Genomic DNA, 17,102 nt, shown 5'->3' with positions numbered 1-17,102 from the left:
AAATGTGTAAAGCAGAGTCTGTCTCCTCACAGGGGAAATGAAGGGGGTTACACCGGCTCTCACATTATTGAGTGTATGCTTTCAGATGCGTTGAAAAAATATTACTGTTATTGCCAGGATTCTGTTTCTCTTGGAAGTCAGAAAAAATCCTTCACTAAAGTATTTCCAACAAATAGTCCTGTAGTGTGACAAGTTAAACAACAAAAAATGTATATAGTCTGCCAATTAATATGAGGTCATAAAAACTGCATTTATAATAATTTTAAAAAGTAGTTTTAGATTAAGTATAGCACATTACAGGCTACTGCCGTCACAGATTGACACGTCATGTCAACTACACAGATACACAAAGAATATGCGTTTGTTGTGTTAATTTTTCATCTGGATCAGAGTGAAGTATTTGAAAAGATCATAATTTCATTTCATTCAAAAAAATAGTCAAGCTCTAACAGACCAATAGGATGCCTCCACTTTAAAAGGTGACAGAGTAACTAGCCAATGAGATCAGATGACCCTAAACAGAAGCTGAACAGACTATTACTGCAACATTAAACTAATGATAATGCAGTATAAAAACCACAGTAAATAAAAGTCTGCATGACCCTGTGCAGTCTGGAGCTGTCGGTTGTTTGATGAAATCAGGGCAGCGCTAATGAAATTCATTTTTCCCGTACACGCGGATTGCCGCCTCCGTGCTAAGGAAAATCGTTACGCGGTCTCTCTGCACAGAGACAAACGTCTACATTAAATAATCACACGGCTTCAATCAACAGGCAGGGAAAAATAAACCCACATTCCTCCAGGCTCACCGCCTCCTGGAGAACGGAGCTCTGATCGCATTCGCCTGCCTCACCAGTCGGATTAATTAAAACACTAGGCTTTTTCCACCCCTCCCATCTTGGTGTAATCAAGCTCTTTTGCAGCAAACCGCAACAGCCCGAAATCTTTATCGATTCCCTCACCTATGCTCAATGCTGCTTACATACAAACGCAGGCGGCGAAGATTTGAAACGACACCAACATAATCTAAACCTAAATTAAAGATCAAGTCACAAAACCTCAAGGTGCCCTAACCACCTGAAGCATGCCTTAGGAAGCCTTCAGGTGTGTAAAACGAATGTTAAAGGTGTGTGAATTTTAATTTTTTTTATTTGTGGGAGGAATGTCTCTTGTGATTGGTGCACGTTCCTCTTGGGCTGTTGGCAGAGCAAAGTGACGGTACAGAAAATGACACAGGCAGCGTGCTCACGCAGTGGTGGGGCGCTCACAGGAAGGACACGAGAGAAAAGAGGAGAGGAGAGGAAGAGAGGGGAGCAGATGTTGCAAGTTTGAGGAGGTAAACTGATTGAGATGAGGTGTCACCTCAGCCTACTGGTGACTGTGAGAGCGAAAGAGGGGAGGGGGACAGAGCTGGAAAGAGTGAGAGGAAAGGAAGGTGGGGGGGGGCTAGGTGAGGTATGATCACACCTCGGCAAAAAGGTAGGATGACTGAAACAGGGAACTGAGTGTCTGTGTGTATCCACAAGCAGGGAGAATGTTGCAAAAAAGAAAAGAGCTGGAAGTTGACAGAATGTGTCTGTCTGTGTATGCAAGCTGCGTGTCAGATGTGTCAATCATATATAAGAGCAGGCATGTGTGGGTAGGAATGCACAGGGACTTCACATCTACTAAATTCACATCTTCAACATATATGCAAAAACCACACTCTCACACACACCGTTGCTTTTGGCAGAGGAGCATGCATGAATATGCATAGTGAAAGCACTGATGAAACACAGAAGGCGAAGAGATCAAATCTGTGCGATTTCCACAGCTGACAAACGGTGAGCAAAAAGCACAAAGCTAAATTGTTCTATTTAACACGGCAGGAGAAGAACATGTAGCCTACTAAATGCTCACTCAATTAGTAAGTTCGAGCCAAACAATTAGCAACAATAAAAAGTCTGTTACAGTGAAACTACATTGACTCAATTTGCAGTCAAAATCAGCGATTTCAGTAATTGTCAACCATCAGAAAGCACACGTAATATAAATGAGGCCGTCTACAAAATGAAGGATTCCTAATTTGCTGCATACAATCATGATGTGAAAGGACCATTCTTGACTAAACACATGATGAATTATAGTGAATTTCATTGCTTGAATATTAAGTAAGATATTTATATTTTTATGAACGCATTTGTGCATACATAACATACTTAAATTGACTTAAAAAAATCTTTTAAAATCTGACCAGCCCTTATGACTGTGATTAAAATATGGGGCTGGTTGTGGTTGTCTGTAACTATTTGGGGTGTTAAGGTTCAAAATACTCATGGTTCGGTTTGTCTCATGGTTTTAGGGTCACGGTGTTGGTACGGTTCGATATGCAAATCTAATGCATGTAAATAAGAACAAATAATAAAAATGTATGTAAATAAGAACAAATAATCAAGAACAAGTAATAGCACAAATAAATACAATAGAGCAAAGATACAAACGAAATAACCAGTGCTTCTTAGGTTTCAGGGTGGTCTTACAGTACTTTTCAGGTACAGAAACTGAATAAAGTAATCAAATTTAAAACAACTCACTGTATAAATTAAATATAGATGAATTCTTTCTTTGTCTTTTCTTGTTTGATTAACATTAAAAACACAGACTGCAGCAGATATATTAGGCCGCTCTCACGTTAAGAGAGATCAAATATACTAATACATGCATTGATTTCTCAACTGTTTATGTTCACTTAAGACATAAACAAGTGTTTACAAGGATACTCTCCAAGACAGGCATATTGACAATTTTGTGTGAATTTGTCAACCCAAGGGCAAGAAGACATGAAAGACAACTCAATTAAGTACTTGCATGCAGTCTGAAATGCGACTTTCGGTGAGTGCGCTTCAGATGTGTGCACACAATAAACTTCTCAACACAAAGTTTTGTCTCACGTCTTCTTGTGCATGAATGTTTAAATGGAAAAACACACGAAACTGATCAACTTTCGTGGCGATGCAGCCCTGGCCCAATGAGGACAGTGACTGTTCCGTCAACTATCACGAGCATCTTTCGTACTGGCCCCGGCCATTGGACAGTCCATACAGTCAAGCTCTGCCCAGATCCTTCATTATTGTTTTGTGTCTGTTGGAGTAAGCACTGAGTACCTGTTTAAACATACAGTAGAAAGCAATGTGTGCTGTTTCGGTCTCACCTGCGCTCATGCACTATCAACACACAGGGATGACGACATAAAGTAGCCAAAGTGCAAATGCGTGCCGAACCGCGGGTGGAGAACAGTGCAGTTAACTGAGAACTGTTAAACCCCAAGTAACTATACATCTAACATCTATAGATCTACATAGTCAAATAAAAATGAAGTATCATTACTATTATCTGGACCATGTTCACTCCAATTTTTTTTAAAGTGGTCACAGACCTGCATAACGTGAGTATCCATATTGTACATATTTTTCATTATTTTGGTTTAAAAAAAAAAGAACAAGAAAAAAACAATGTGCATGATTGCAAATTCCAGCATTAAAAAGGCAGGCTAAAATATAAAAGTCTTATAATAGCCTCACTAGTCATATATCAAAGCTGACAGATAGTGTAGCTTTTTAATGATTGCTTCGTAATCTCAAAAAGAAAGAGGAAGACAGAGAGCAAAAGCGCTAAAACTAGAACTCCTTTGTGATCTCGCTTCAATTTTCTGGCGCCTAACGCAGAGTCTGATAAAGGTTAATACACGACTCCCTTTTCATTATTCAAAGACGTCATCAATCTTTGAAGAGGGGTGGAAAAATAATAAAATAACAACGGCACTTAAAATAATCTGCCTAAATTCCATAATTAATCTCCTCCAGCTTTTCTGACAATTATGATGTTAATTAACCCAAAATTCCCTTCATGGCGATGGGGAGAGACATACGATCCGCCTTGCCGTCTCACACGCAGCCTCTATCTCTACCATCAGTATCTTTAGAGAGGAAAAGAGAGAGGATGGAGGGATGAAAGGAACGAGTTCTCAGCGTGGTCCAAATTGGATTGTGTTGGTCTGAGATTGGGCAGGTTGGATGCAGTTAGGTTGTGATTGAATGGTGAAGGGTCAGGTGAGATGGAAAAGAGGAATGGAAGAGCGATAGGTGGATGGATAGAAACAGGGTGGGAGGTTAAAGACAGGGCGGTTAATATGGGAATAATTGGGTGCTAAGCACTTCCATGCTCATTTAATGAAGGAGAAAATGAACATGCAACCAAAGGGCCCTAGAATTAAACTCAAAATTCCACCCACATAAAATAAGGACAGACAAAATGTGTAGATTGCAAACCCACACACACACACACACACACACACACACACACACACACACACACACACACAAGTCTATGTGGTTAGGCACAATGTCCTTTTTAAAGACAGATGCGGCATGCTCACAAGGACTCTAAGAATATATCAGGTGGCTCCACTTTAGTATCGGCTGTCAGGATCGGAGAAGGCCAGGAAGTTGCTGAGGCTTAGAGCATTGCGCCGTTTGTTCTGTGAAATTACTCACAGGCCCAGCTCGTTAATCTACACTACAGTGTGCTGCAGCAGCAATTATTACTTAAAGAATAACAACACCAAGGGAGGAGGCATATAAAACAACTACAAAGGAACTGTTCAGTTAAGCTCATATACTGCAGCCAGGGCCACTAGCCAAAGAAGCAAGAAACATAGGATGCAAAATATCATCCACCACGAGCCAACATTAAAAAGTGGCACCCAGCGCTCTATAGCATTATAGCGTACGAGGAAACATATTCAAAACACTCCTATAACATAATTAGATAAGTCACAGAGCCCTTTATTAGTTCAGCTAACCTAACATAATTAGAATTCCAACATCGGTAAATAACACCCCCTCCACATGGACATGTAGTTACTCTATTCGTAAAATATCTGCAACAAAGAGCAAAATCTGTGTAATTGTCCACGACAGACTACAGGAATTAAATGAAGTGGAATAAAATAGAACCTAATTGTTTGTTGGCCTTTGCTGAAGAAGCGAGACCTGCAGTCCTGGTCTCGGCTGCATGGTGAAGAGTTAACAGAGCAATCAGACCTGCAGCCGAGGCCTCAGCTGCGTAGTCAAGTGTTAAACAATGGAACAGCTGTTGAGAGCGATGTCTGCACTTCCAGAAATAGAGCTGTTCATTTCACCTGTCTGTCTCACACCTGTGTGCAAGGAGTGAGAGAGAGTGCTGGGGCAAGACTAAGGCAGCAAAAAAGGGTAGGAAAGCAGGAGTTGCGACTGGCAAGCATCCAAACGCACACACGCACACACGCACACGCGCACACACACACACACACACACAACCACACGTAAACACACGCTCACGCTCACTAGCAGAGGAAACTATGGGGTCAACTTACCGATCATATGGTTGGCAACATGGATCTGGATCTCTCGTTCTGTCTCAAAGGTCATTTGGCATTTGATGCACTGATACGTCTTCTTCTACAAGGAAAGATACAGGATTGGAATTCACATTGAACAGGCTTTTTTAATCCTCCACATATTCACAAACACCCAACCTATCCTGTTGCAACAAGAGGGGAAAAGGCAGCGATTTTCCTATCTGTTACACTGATCTGAGACAAAAGCACAGGTAAAGATTGAGCGTCCCTGGAAGTTCACTGTCAATATCTAGTCAAGCGAACAGGCTGTACAATAGCCCAGCAGGATGAGGCTGCTGAACCCTCTGGGGCCAGTAGTAATGTAGCCATGAATTCACGCATCTCTCTTTGACTCAGAACACTTTGGGAACACAGGGAACTTATACACTAAAAATACTGCCAGAAAATGGTTGCTGGCAATGTCTCCCCTTTTCAAAAGAAATTGCATAAAATTCTTTTTTGAACTGCCAAAAAGAAAAGAGATAATAGGAAAAGAAACACAAAAAGAGAAAAGGTAGAGAAAGAAAACAATTTTGAGAACTAGAGGAAAACCTCAAATGACCTAAAAAATACCCTAAGCAAATACAAAACCCTTTAAAATAGAACATTTCTGTTAAAAGGCCCAGTGCTTGTGGACAGTGGCTAAGAGTCATCTGTGATCTTCTTGTTTCATATTGAACTATAAAATACTTTTAATATCCTTTCAGACGAAAGAAAATATAATTGAGACAGTTATATTATAAAGCATATCAGGTTATTAGGCTTCGACACTTACTTTAGGGACAGGTGAGGCATCCGTAACTTTCTTAGCTCCACTGGTCTCAGGGCTCATCTCAGGATGGTCCACCTGAACATGGCTTTCCAGGTCTTCCAGGGTCTCAAATTTAACAGCACACTCTGGACAGCGCAGTCCAGTGGTGCCCTTCTCGCCTTCTTGTGGGGTGACAACAACAGTTGGGGACTGGCCATTTGTGCCCCGACTCATGCAGCCAGCACAAAGACCATAAGGCAGGCCGTTGACATCGATCTTGACCAGCTCTTGTTTATTCTTGAAGTCTTTGAGACAAAGGGCACATTTATAGAGTTTGTGAGCCTGCAGCTGGCCATTTGGAGATGATGAGGCTGATCCTCCTCCTCCGCCACTGACCCCAGAGGACGAGATCTTCTGCATGTGAAAAGTTCCATGGATCTTCAGTTCGAGTGTCGAGGTGACAGTTTGCATGCAAACAACACAGCGGAAGCCTGTGAGGGAGTTTCTCAGGTCAGGGTGCATCTGGCAGTGCTCGATAAACTCTTCCTCGCTCTGCAGGGGCATCTTGCAGATACGGCAGGTGCCTGTGTCCAGGCTCTTGCTGTGGGTGACCTTGTGCTCAGTGAGAGTAAGAAGTGAAGGGAAGCGTTCACCACAGATGGGACACATGTAGTGCTTCGCCGGGCCACGGTGCGTCTGGGCATGTTCCCTCAAGCCGTTCTCAGAAAAGAATGTCCGTGAGCAAACATTGCATTTGTGGTTACCCTTGATGAAGTCAGCCTTCTTTTTTCTTGAGCTTGCATCGTCATCACCAGGTCTGATATTGTGGTCTCGAAGGCGGTGGTTTTGGAGAAGAGACTCCATGGTATAGGCTGCACCACAGATGTCACAGGCATACATTGGCTCTGAGGCGTCCAGCTCCTCTTCACCACCGCTGGCTTCATGGCTGTTTACGGTTTCCTGACTTCCTCCTTTTAACAGCATGTTCTGCAAATCTGCTTGCTCAGCAGCTGCAGTTGATCCTGCTGTGGAACGCTTAGAGCTTTGAGTCACCCCGTTAGGCGTTCCATTTTGGCTGCCTCCATTTCCGTTGCCATTTCCTCCATCAAAAATGCAGTGCTTCTCTCTGAGATGTCTTTCCAACAAGACAATGGCATGGAAAGCCTTCCCACAGAGCCGGCAGTTATACTTTTTACTGTGAGTAGTGATGTGACACTGGAGCTCTACTTCTGTGCCAAATGTCTCCCCACAGAATATGCATTTGCGTGCTTTCCCAGATGCCCCTGTACTGGTAGGATGACCCAAATGACTGTGCTTTACGTGTAATTGCAGGTCACTTTCTTTGCGGAAGTCCCAAGCACAGGCCGTACAACGATACATTTTCTTCTCATTGCTGTGTTTGACGGCCAGGTGGACTTGTATAGAGACCTTTGAATCAAAGACTTCCTGACACAGTGTGCAGTGGTACAGCACAAAGGTATGCATGTCTAGCAAGTGCTTTTGCAGATCATCTACAGAAGAGAACTGTTTGTCACAGCTCTCACAGACATACTGGGTGGAAGTGGTGGTGTAGTGAATGGTCAAGTGCTGAAGCAATGCCTCTTGAGAATCAAAGTCCTCTTTGTTGCATTGTGGGCAAGACTGTCTCCTCAGCAGCAGTTCCAGATGGGACTTGAGATGGGCTTGGAATCCCTCAAAGCTGCTGAATCGAAGGTCACACTGATTGCAGGGATAGTCTCCATTAGCAACTGCTGGAGTGCTGTCGCCAGTTACCCTATGGCGCTTAGGGGAGGATATCTCCACATCAGATGAGGCTGGGCTCAAGTCTGCCACTTTGACTTTGCGCTTGTTGTTCGCAAGAGGGATGTTCTTGTGATTTTCCTTAATGTGTTTAGTGAGTTTGAGGAGGGAACCAAAGATGGGAGAGTTGGTGCAGTAAGGGCAAGAATACACTTCCATGAAGGACTGCGAGGGCTGCAAGACTGGAGACTCCATCTTGGTCACACCACCCCCACTGCTGCAATGGGTCTGTTGAATGTGCTCGGTGAGTGAGGACTCTGTAAGGAAGCCCATGGAGCACTGGTTGCAGAAGAAAGCATGGTTGCCCTCCAACGTGGTGGATCCAGCAACAACACCACCGGAGAGGCAGTGAGAAACACGGATGTGCTCTTGCAGGCTATTGATGTCTGCAAACATGTCAGGACAGTAGTTGCAATGAAAGGCTGAAACATTACTGAACTGCAGAAGGGGAAAGTTTGAGGCAGAGCTCCCACTGGATCTATGTGCTTTGCGCACATGCTCATTAAGGTTATAGAGAGTAGGCAGGGTTTCCAGACACAACTGGCAAGTGTGGCTCTGCTGAGGTTTGTCTGCATGGATAGTCTTCAGATGAATCTCCAAGACAGCCAGACTGTTGAAATCTCTCTTGGAGCAATATGGACAACTGTAAGTCACTTTGCCTGACCAGACTCCATCGTCATGGTCAGAAGAAGGTGCAAGCTTGCGTCTGTTCTGTCCAGGCTTGAGAGTAGAGTCTGGGGTTGATCCTCTCTCCAGGGAGGCACTGGAATCAGGCGTAGCACTGCTCATTGATGCCACACTTCCCAAGACCGGATCAGGACTGGCACTGTGGATGCTGGAGTCTGGCTGCCGGTGGCTGTCAAGATGGCAATAGACATCCTCTACAGATGGGAACTGTTCTGCGCACATGGGACACTTGTGTTTCTTGTTGGCGTGCGTTCTATCAATATGGGTGAGTAGAGTGCCTTCATCGCTGAAGATTTCAGGGCAGTGGATGCATTGCAGCTCTGCACGGTCTGAGAGCTGGGGATGCTGCGTCAGCACGTGTTTCTCAAGTTCATCTGTCTGACTGAATGTCTCCTCACAGTAATCACACATATATAGGTCCTGGTCCTGGTCAGCTACGTCACTGCTAGATCCATCACGCTTACCCTGGTCTTTCTTTGCCAGGTGTTCCTTGTTCTTCCGATGGGCTTGCATGTGACTCTGTAGAGAGGATGTGGAAGAGAAGCCACGCTTACAAATGCTGCACTTGAATGGTTTGCTGGAACTGTGTGTTTTGAGGTGGATCTTGAGATGATCGCTGCGAGAAAATGCTGCCTCGCACTCCTGGCAACTGTACTTCTTGTCACCGGTGTGAAGCTTGACGTGACGATCACGACTGCGTTTGTGTTTGAACAAACGACTGCAGAAGGTACATTTGAAGGGCAGCTTGTCACTGTGGATCTGTTCGTGGCGCTTCAGGTAGCTGAGGCGACTGAAGGACTTGTCGCAGAACTGGCAGGGATAAGGCAGGCCAGAGCCCCCTTCTTCCTCCCCTGTGCCCATGCCCATATCGCAGCAGCCATCCCCTAGCATCTGTGACGGCGATGCCACGTCTTTGCTAGAGGGAGAGGACGCCACCCAGGAGAGCCCCGGGTCATCATCACCATCTGCAATGCAAAACACAGACAGAATTAAAATGTTAAAGAGGCAGAGAAAATATCAAAATAGAAGCAAAGAACTAAAGACAGCAAACCCCACAAGAGTAGAGAAATAAGGACAAAGATGTATTTTTTTATCCTCTTATCCTCCCTTAGCAAACAAGCTCATACCCATATCCCTCAGATTTGGATCTGCTTTATCATATTTTCATTATGGTCACCAGATTGAAAAGCTTCACAAAAGTGATTAGAGCACATTCAGAAAGGAAAGCCCTCTTACTGGACAACGCATACAAAATCATAGCACTGGATTATTTATGTTTTTCCGCTGTTTGTGCAAACACACGGCCAGTCTAGATTAATGCAGGCATACATTATACAAAGATATACAAATCGGGTTGCTCTTAATTCTCCTGCTTTGTGCAATCTGATGGGGCCTGACACAGTCCACACGTCATCTATTTAGCATCTCAACCAGCAGACTCTGAAGGAAAGCAATGGAGAGAGCTCATGACTTATTGAGCAGGGATGCTGCGAGCACAAAGTCCCACTGCGGCTCAGACAAACACAGAATTTTCTATCAGAGTACTGTTTGTTTGCTTTATTTTCTCTAAGTTGTATGTTCACTCTTAATGCGTTGAAAAAGCCTCTGGTATAACAGATTCAAAAAATTTATATTTACAGAGAATAACGTCCCACATCCTCTAAAAGCTCAATCTGTACTCAATCCAAATGTAACAATGTCCTCCTATACTTAGTTTTAATTAGAAATGAAAAACACACTGGAACAGTCACAATCTACGACCTAATGCGACAGGAAAAGGAAAAATGAAAAAAGAACAAAGAAAGTGCATCACCTCAGTGTGTATTGTATAAACTAATAACTTCAACTCCATATGGCAGTTGTAGGATTTTACTTCCGCCCACTACTCTCCCATTACACAAAGGTGAGCACAGCAGAATTTGTAGAAAATAAATTCAAGTGATGAATCGATCCACTTTAAAATGTAGGTGCTGTGCAGAACAAATAAATCTCCACGGGGGTTTGTGGGTAGAAATTTGTAAAACCATGAATTATGAATTTAGCTCTAAGCGAGAAATGAATTCAGAGCCGGAGTAAAGAAAAACTTAAAAATAGAGATATTAGTAAAGGAGTATAATAAGAGAAGAAAGTGTGACATTGTTTAGAAAATACTTATATAGAAAGGCAAAAAAGAGCAAGGCAGCCACTAAATAAAGAGGTCAATCAATGAAATGAGTGCTTTTCTCAAATTAAAGTGATTTTTAAAGTACATTTTTATAAGATTCAGATTTATAATTTAAGTCTTAATTAATGGCATTGTAGCATCTCAAGCTAAATATATGTTGGTTTTTAATTCCCCTACTGTTAAACATAATAAAAAGGAAATGGTGATTTTAAAAGGACATTTTGACTTCTTGAAATCTTGAAAGTATGATGATGGCATGTTACTATGACTCAGATTTTTGGTTTATGGCATTTTTAATACTATAAAAAAAAAAAATATATATATATATATATATATATATATATATATATATTGTCTTTTAATTCATCTATCAACCTAAAATCTAAAAAATAGACAGAGAATAAAGAAACATTCCACTTTGTGCCACTTTCTTTTTTGTTTTAGCATCTCTTTCTCAGATTACATTTAGCGTAAGAAGAGGTGGCCCACCTCTCACACACCTCCTCTGCCTCTTTCGCCTCCTTCCTTCAAGTACAGTGCCCTCCCCCTGTTATGTTCTCATGCTTTTGTGCCCATGTCAGGATAAGAGCCATCCCAACACAACTTAAAACCCTTGCAACACGGGAGAGAAAGTGTTGCAGTGGCCCAATGAAAGAGCTCAGATGAAAAGCCCATAAGGGACTTAACCGTGGTGAATTCTTTGGCTGCACAATGAGACTGTGGCCCCTGACAGGCCATTCTCTGATCCAGCCACTGTGGAGGTGAGAGGGGGGCGGGTATAGTGGTGATGGTGGGGGTGCCGACTGACAGGTAGGCCGTCCTGCTGAGACACAGACATGTACCACAGTGCAAGAGATACAAAGAAACACTTGCTTGAGTTCAGAGCCAGAAAAAAGGAGGGGAAAAAAAAGGCAGAGGAGAGGAAAAGAATGGAGCCTAAAAGAAAAAAAAAAAACTCCTGGCACATGTGGTCATTCTGGCGAATTATAAATCTATTAATGCTAATGCAATCCCTCTGACTGCGACAGAATGTGAGAAATCACTTTTGAGAAAGAGGGAGATTATAGTCATTAAATAGCTTTAATCCTCAGAAGTGTGGCTGTCGGAAAATGGAAGATCACATGGCTTTTAGGGGGCTTTTGTCATCTGTCCGCCGGGGGACTTGGCAAGAGCACTAAACAGGGTAAGAAATTTCAATGAAAAGTTAAATTAGAAAAGAAACAGAAAGAAAAAAGTGAGGGGGACGAGAGAGAGAGAGAGCAAGAGAGAGAAAAGAACCGGCGTCTGGAATGGGCATGAAAACATGGGGTTCATTCCATGCTCCTGTTCTTATACATTTACAGGCTCAATCGACCTTCCCACTGTTTTCAGATTCCTCTCTCCCTCTCTGACAGTTTGTTTCTCACTTGTTCCACATTCCATCCCCAAACTTTCTTTCATGTTGTGACTCATTACCGAATTAACAGGCTGCTCTGGTGGTTGCCCCTGGCGCTGGCCTTCTTCTCGCCAGCCTGTCCCATGTGGAGGGGTGGAGCACAGGATGGAAGGGTGTAGCGAGGGAGGGAAGAATTGGAAGACGGGACTGGCAGAACGACACATTCTGATGTCCAGGGATGGGCCTGCCACCCCGCCTTAAACAGGGCCTGGTAATTGGGAGCATGATAACAGAAACACATGGTGATGGCGGCAGCCACCCCAGCATCTAATCTGCAGATAATTCTAGAAGATTCAAGAGCAGACCCCCCCACACCCTGCGAAGACCCCCATGCCTCCACCGGACCGGGCTGGGCTGAACCACATCAGGCCAGTTAATGGGCTAGCCAAAGCACTGGCATGCAGGGCTGGAAGCGTGGTGGAAGACGGTAATGAAGACGTGCTCAGTCTGATGTCTGTCCTCTCTCCTCTTTATCAGATACAAGGACAGATAGAGGGGGGGTGGGGGTGAGGGGGGGTAAGCCGGATAGAGAAGGGAAAAAAGAGATCCCCTCTATCTCTCCCAACACCAAAGCTGTGGATTTTGTGAATGCCCCTACCGACATGAGCCAATCGTCAGAGCCAAAACAGGCTAGTGTGTTCATTAGCGCTTGGAGGCATATACAGCAGACCCACACTTATGACATACAGCACTGCTGTTTCCCTTCTGGAACAACACACCATCCAAAAACAATACAGCCGTTCCACGATGATTAACACACTGAAATTTACACTACATGGGAGACAAGGTTAAATATGCCCACTTCGACAACAACCAAACTAATACTAAACCAGTTTAACATTCATTCCAACATATTCTATTCAAATTTGACAAATGGAGGCAAACATTCTGGTTTTGGCCTGATTAATCTCATCCACCATCTAGGTTACATGCCACTAGTAACATCTCGCTTTGTTCTAAAGCAGTTTTTAACTATTAAATCATACTTTTGCTCCAGAAAGACTCAAAGTGCCTGTAATAAAAAAAAAAAATGTAACTATTAAATCATACTTTTGCTCCAGAAAGACTCATATATACATATACAGTGTATGTATATATATATATATATATATATATATATATATATATATATATATATTCTTCCAAGTCCAGTATTGGAAAGTCAATTTTTTACCATCAAAATCAATATTTTCTGACAAAGGTTTAATTTCAGAACTACACCTAAAATGTTATCTAAAATGTGGGGAAAATGTTATCAGTGACCACAGACATCAACATGCTAATGCTGATAGCCTCAAGCTATGCTAATTAACATAGTAATGGACTTTAGTAAGGGTAGACACTATATTTAATTTGACAAATATAAAAACAAGGTATAGTTTGTAAAAGGTTGTACTCAAAAAGTCCAAAAAAACAAAAAATCCAAAAGACATAGGTTGTGAATATTTAGACATGACTTGCGACCTAAAGACATTACAACCAATTGAACTGACTTCACATCTAAGTCTCACAGCAAAGGTTTTATTTATGTCAAATTAAATGTGGTGCCTACCATGACTAAGATCCAAAGTAATCTTTGGATTACAATTATTTCTAACTACAGTAGAAATACACAAACTAAGTAATAGTACATTAAAATTAAAAGTCACAGTACATTACACAAACTATAATAATGTAAATAAAAGATTAACTAAACATAAACTCAATATTTGTGTGAAAATGATTTATATAATTTCTGTCCATATCAAAGTCTGTAAGGGCAAAAGTGCATGTAATTGAAGATTACAACAGAGTACACCCAATTAAAACTTCTTATGATCAATACCAATTTACTTGCACACTAAATCTTTAATTGATGTCCCACAACTCAGAAAAATTTAGAAAAGTTACAGAAAGTAACCAATTCCCTACTAGTGAATTTTATGAGCACTAGTTAATACGATCATTCCGACATGATGGAACATAGGGAAAGCAAAATGGTAGAATCGTGGTCTAACTAAACCTGTGTCTTATTTCACCTAGTCACATTCCACATCCCTGACCTCTCACCCCTCCTCTACCCCCTCCACCTTTGAGCCTGGCCCCCTGCCCAAAACCTCCACCTTTCCCAGCAGCCCCCCTGCCCAGCTCACAGCCCCTTACCCCTGGCCCTCTGCCCACAGCCTGGGGCAGGAGAGACACACTGTAGGGGGCAGAAAAACAACTTCCACCCCGTGCTCCCACTGGGCAACCCAGCATGCCGGCCAGACAGGCCTGAAGCAAGAGCCAGGGGAAAACAACTTCCAGATAAACCCAGAGTATCTATAGGAGTTTTTACTAGCGGTTCATCTTAATTCTCTTCCATCGTCTCTTCCGTTTCTTTTTCTTTTTCTGTGCTTCTCACAGAAACCTCCCTCTTCCATATCTTCCTTCCTTCCTCTCTCCCCTAGGCAACAGGGCCGTCATAACCAAATACAACAGAGGACAAAGCTATGTTGCTAAGAGGGTAGGAAAGAGTGGAAGAGTGAGGACAAGAAAGAAAAGAGAGAGAACGAGAAGGGAGGGGGACGGCACACAAGAACTGACCACATGGCCGGCAGTCCTCTGGGAGCACAGTCTCTGAGACCAAACACCTGTTTATCGATACTAAAATACACACACACACATCTATACACATACACACACAAGCAAACCGACTCCTGTATTTCCCCCCCAACTGTTCTGCAATGTTCCTTTGGGTTTCTATGCTGACACACTCTCTGCCTCTGCCGTAACCCACCGCTGCTCAAGGGAGACAGTCTGTCAGGGGCCTGGTCCTAGTGGACACACAAACACACACATACACACAAACTCATGTTTGCCGTCCCTAACGGTCTCTGCTCCATCAAGCTGACACTCTCCAGTCTGTGCTCGTAGGACCCCTGGCATTGCTCTCGGTACCCTACAGGGGGCTCCAGGGACACAGTCTGTTAGGGGTCTTTTCCTAAAGGACACAAACACGCAAACATGCCAAGGTGATGTCATCATGTAGCCAGTCTGTCAGGGACCATAATCCTGGAGGAGAACCATGTATTTACACTCATGTGTACCCTTGCACACACACACATATGCGTACTGCAGTGATGTCACAGGACGGACTGTCTGTCAGGGGCCGGAATCCTGGAGGACACACACTCTTGCTGCCCACAGCCCATATGGAGTTGTTGGCGCCCATAAGCGTCCGAGCAGCCGGACTCATTCCCAGGGCAGAAGGTGAGGAGCAGGGGGTTGGGAAGGCAAGGACAGCTGACAGCCTGCTCCCCATCTCCCCTCTAGCGACCCCCAGGTGAGGAAGAGAAATGGAACACCTTCTGGAGGCTGACCACTCACTCACCTCTAGAGACCACAGAGTGCTGTACAGATGGGTGCAGTGCTACTTGCTAACATGACAACAAGAGAGACTGGAGAGAGGACAGGAAATGATGGGCAGAAGACATGAGCAGAACTCTGACACCAATGTGACACCACAGGCCTTGGCAAAAATACTGATGATTTTCCAATTAATGGTGATCTTCATTGGAACAATCTTGATATCAAATCTTAAAATCTCATAATCTTTTACTCTATGTAAAAGAAAATCATATGTAAGATGCAAATAAAATAAAATGAATCTCAATCTAATCAAAATCTAAACAAGATCTCAATCCTAACTGAATCAAAGATTTAAAAAATTGACATCGAATCAGGAACTCTATGCTGACACCCAGCACTAGTCAGTTCATAAACCCCCAAAAATGTGCATCAAGGGCACATTATATCTTTAAAAGGGGGTGACCATGAGTGCCCTTATGAATCCAAAAATGACAGATCATACACCCTATAGTCTATGGACGCAAGTAAACATCAAGAACACCACTTGGGAAAGGGCCTTTGACTTTTGGTAATAAATTTACAAAATCTTTTTCTTGTTCTGTGAGACAACAGAACTCCATACCATATCGTACTGCCCCATGTTGACTTTTTTTGTAGGTAAATTTCAGTTAGCACTTAGTTTGGCTTTACAAACTATGGGGCAAATTTATTTTCAATGGTAATTAAGAGCATGCCACAGATGTTGACGATAAAGCTTGCCTTCTATTTAACCTGAAACACTCCTTTAAACACTAACCAGACACAGATGAAATCAGTTCTAAACAAACCATTTCTGCAGTAGATAAAGTTGCTGTAAACCCAATTAAAAGCCTTCAGCCATTAATAATGTTTAGATGCAGAAAAGCCAATGGCATTTTTAGCGAGGATGATTTACACGCTAAGCATTTTTAGGGGCGCAAAGGTGAAACATAAGTACTCGGTTTGTGCCTGATGGAGAGAGAGAAGGTGAGATGGAGGAGAGATAAAGACTGAGGGAGAGGTTGCGTGACGACAGGGGCACTGGCAGTGGTTAAGCTCCGTTTGACTCTTGTGTTGCTCAGTCTGCGCGAGCGGCGGGGGCCCGCACTGTTAAACAGCTGCAGATTAATTACATGTGAAGTGTACCAAAACAAGCCTCTTCACAACTCCAGCATCAGAGATGAGACGTTTGGCTTCTGCTGCTTTCTTTTCTCTCTTTTGCTTTTTCTTCTTCAAAGTTTGGCTCCCTTTACTATACTTTCCACATTTGGTTAAACATAAACCCTTATGATGTCACTAAATGTACGAGAAAGTATGTTCTATTTGGCTTGTCATTTTGCAAATGATGAACATTGCCTGACTTTTTATAGAACAACAGGAGTTTTGATCAATTCAATTCATCCTCGCTGAACAAAAGTGTTATGTAAATCTTAATTTAAATCCTAAAATCTTTCTGACTAAACTTTCGAACGGAAGTGTAGCTCATTATATGAAAAAAAAA

General features: G+C 42.9%; 1 protein-coding gene across 4 annotated transcripts in view; it reads right to left on the bottom strand.

Annotated features, from left to right (window-relative positions):
* Positions 1–17,102, bottom strand: part of znf423 (zinc finger protein 423) — a 157,674-nt gene that overhangs the window by 68,783 nt on the left and 71,789 nt on the right. For all 4 annotated transcript variants that reach the window (XM_081372535.1, XM_081372533.1, XM_081372534.1 and 1 more), the window contains exons 4-5: positions 6,192–9,619; positions 5,393–5,477 (exon numbers count right to left, since the gene is read on the bottom strand). In XM_081372535.1, the coding sequence (XP_081228661.1) occupies positions 5,393–5,477; positions 6,192–9,619 (3,513 nt within the window). The remainder of the gene's footprint in view (positions 1–5,392; positions 5,478–6,191; positions 9,620–17,102) is intronic.

Source organism: Scardinius erythrophthalmus (assembly GCF_964197995.2).
Source record: "Scardinius erythrophthalmus genome assembly, chromosome: 8".
Taxonomy (NCBI): domain Eukaryota; kingdom Metazoa; phylum Chordata; class Actinopteri; order Cypriniformes; family Leuciscidae; genus Scardinius; species Scardinius erythrophthalmus.
Note: the sequence above shows the minus strand (reverse complement) of the source record. Positions and strands in the feature narration are given on the sequence as shown.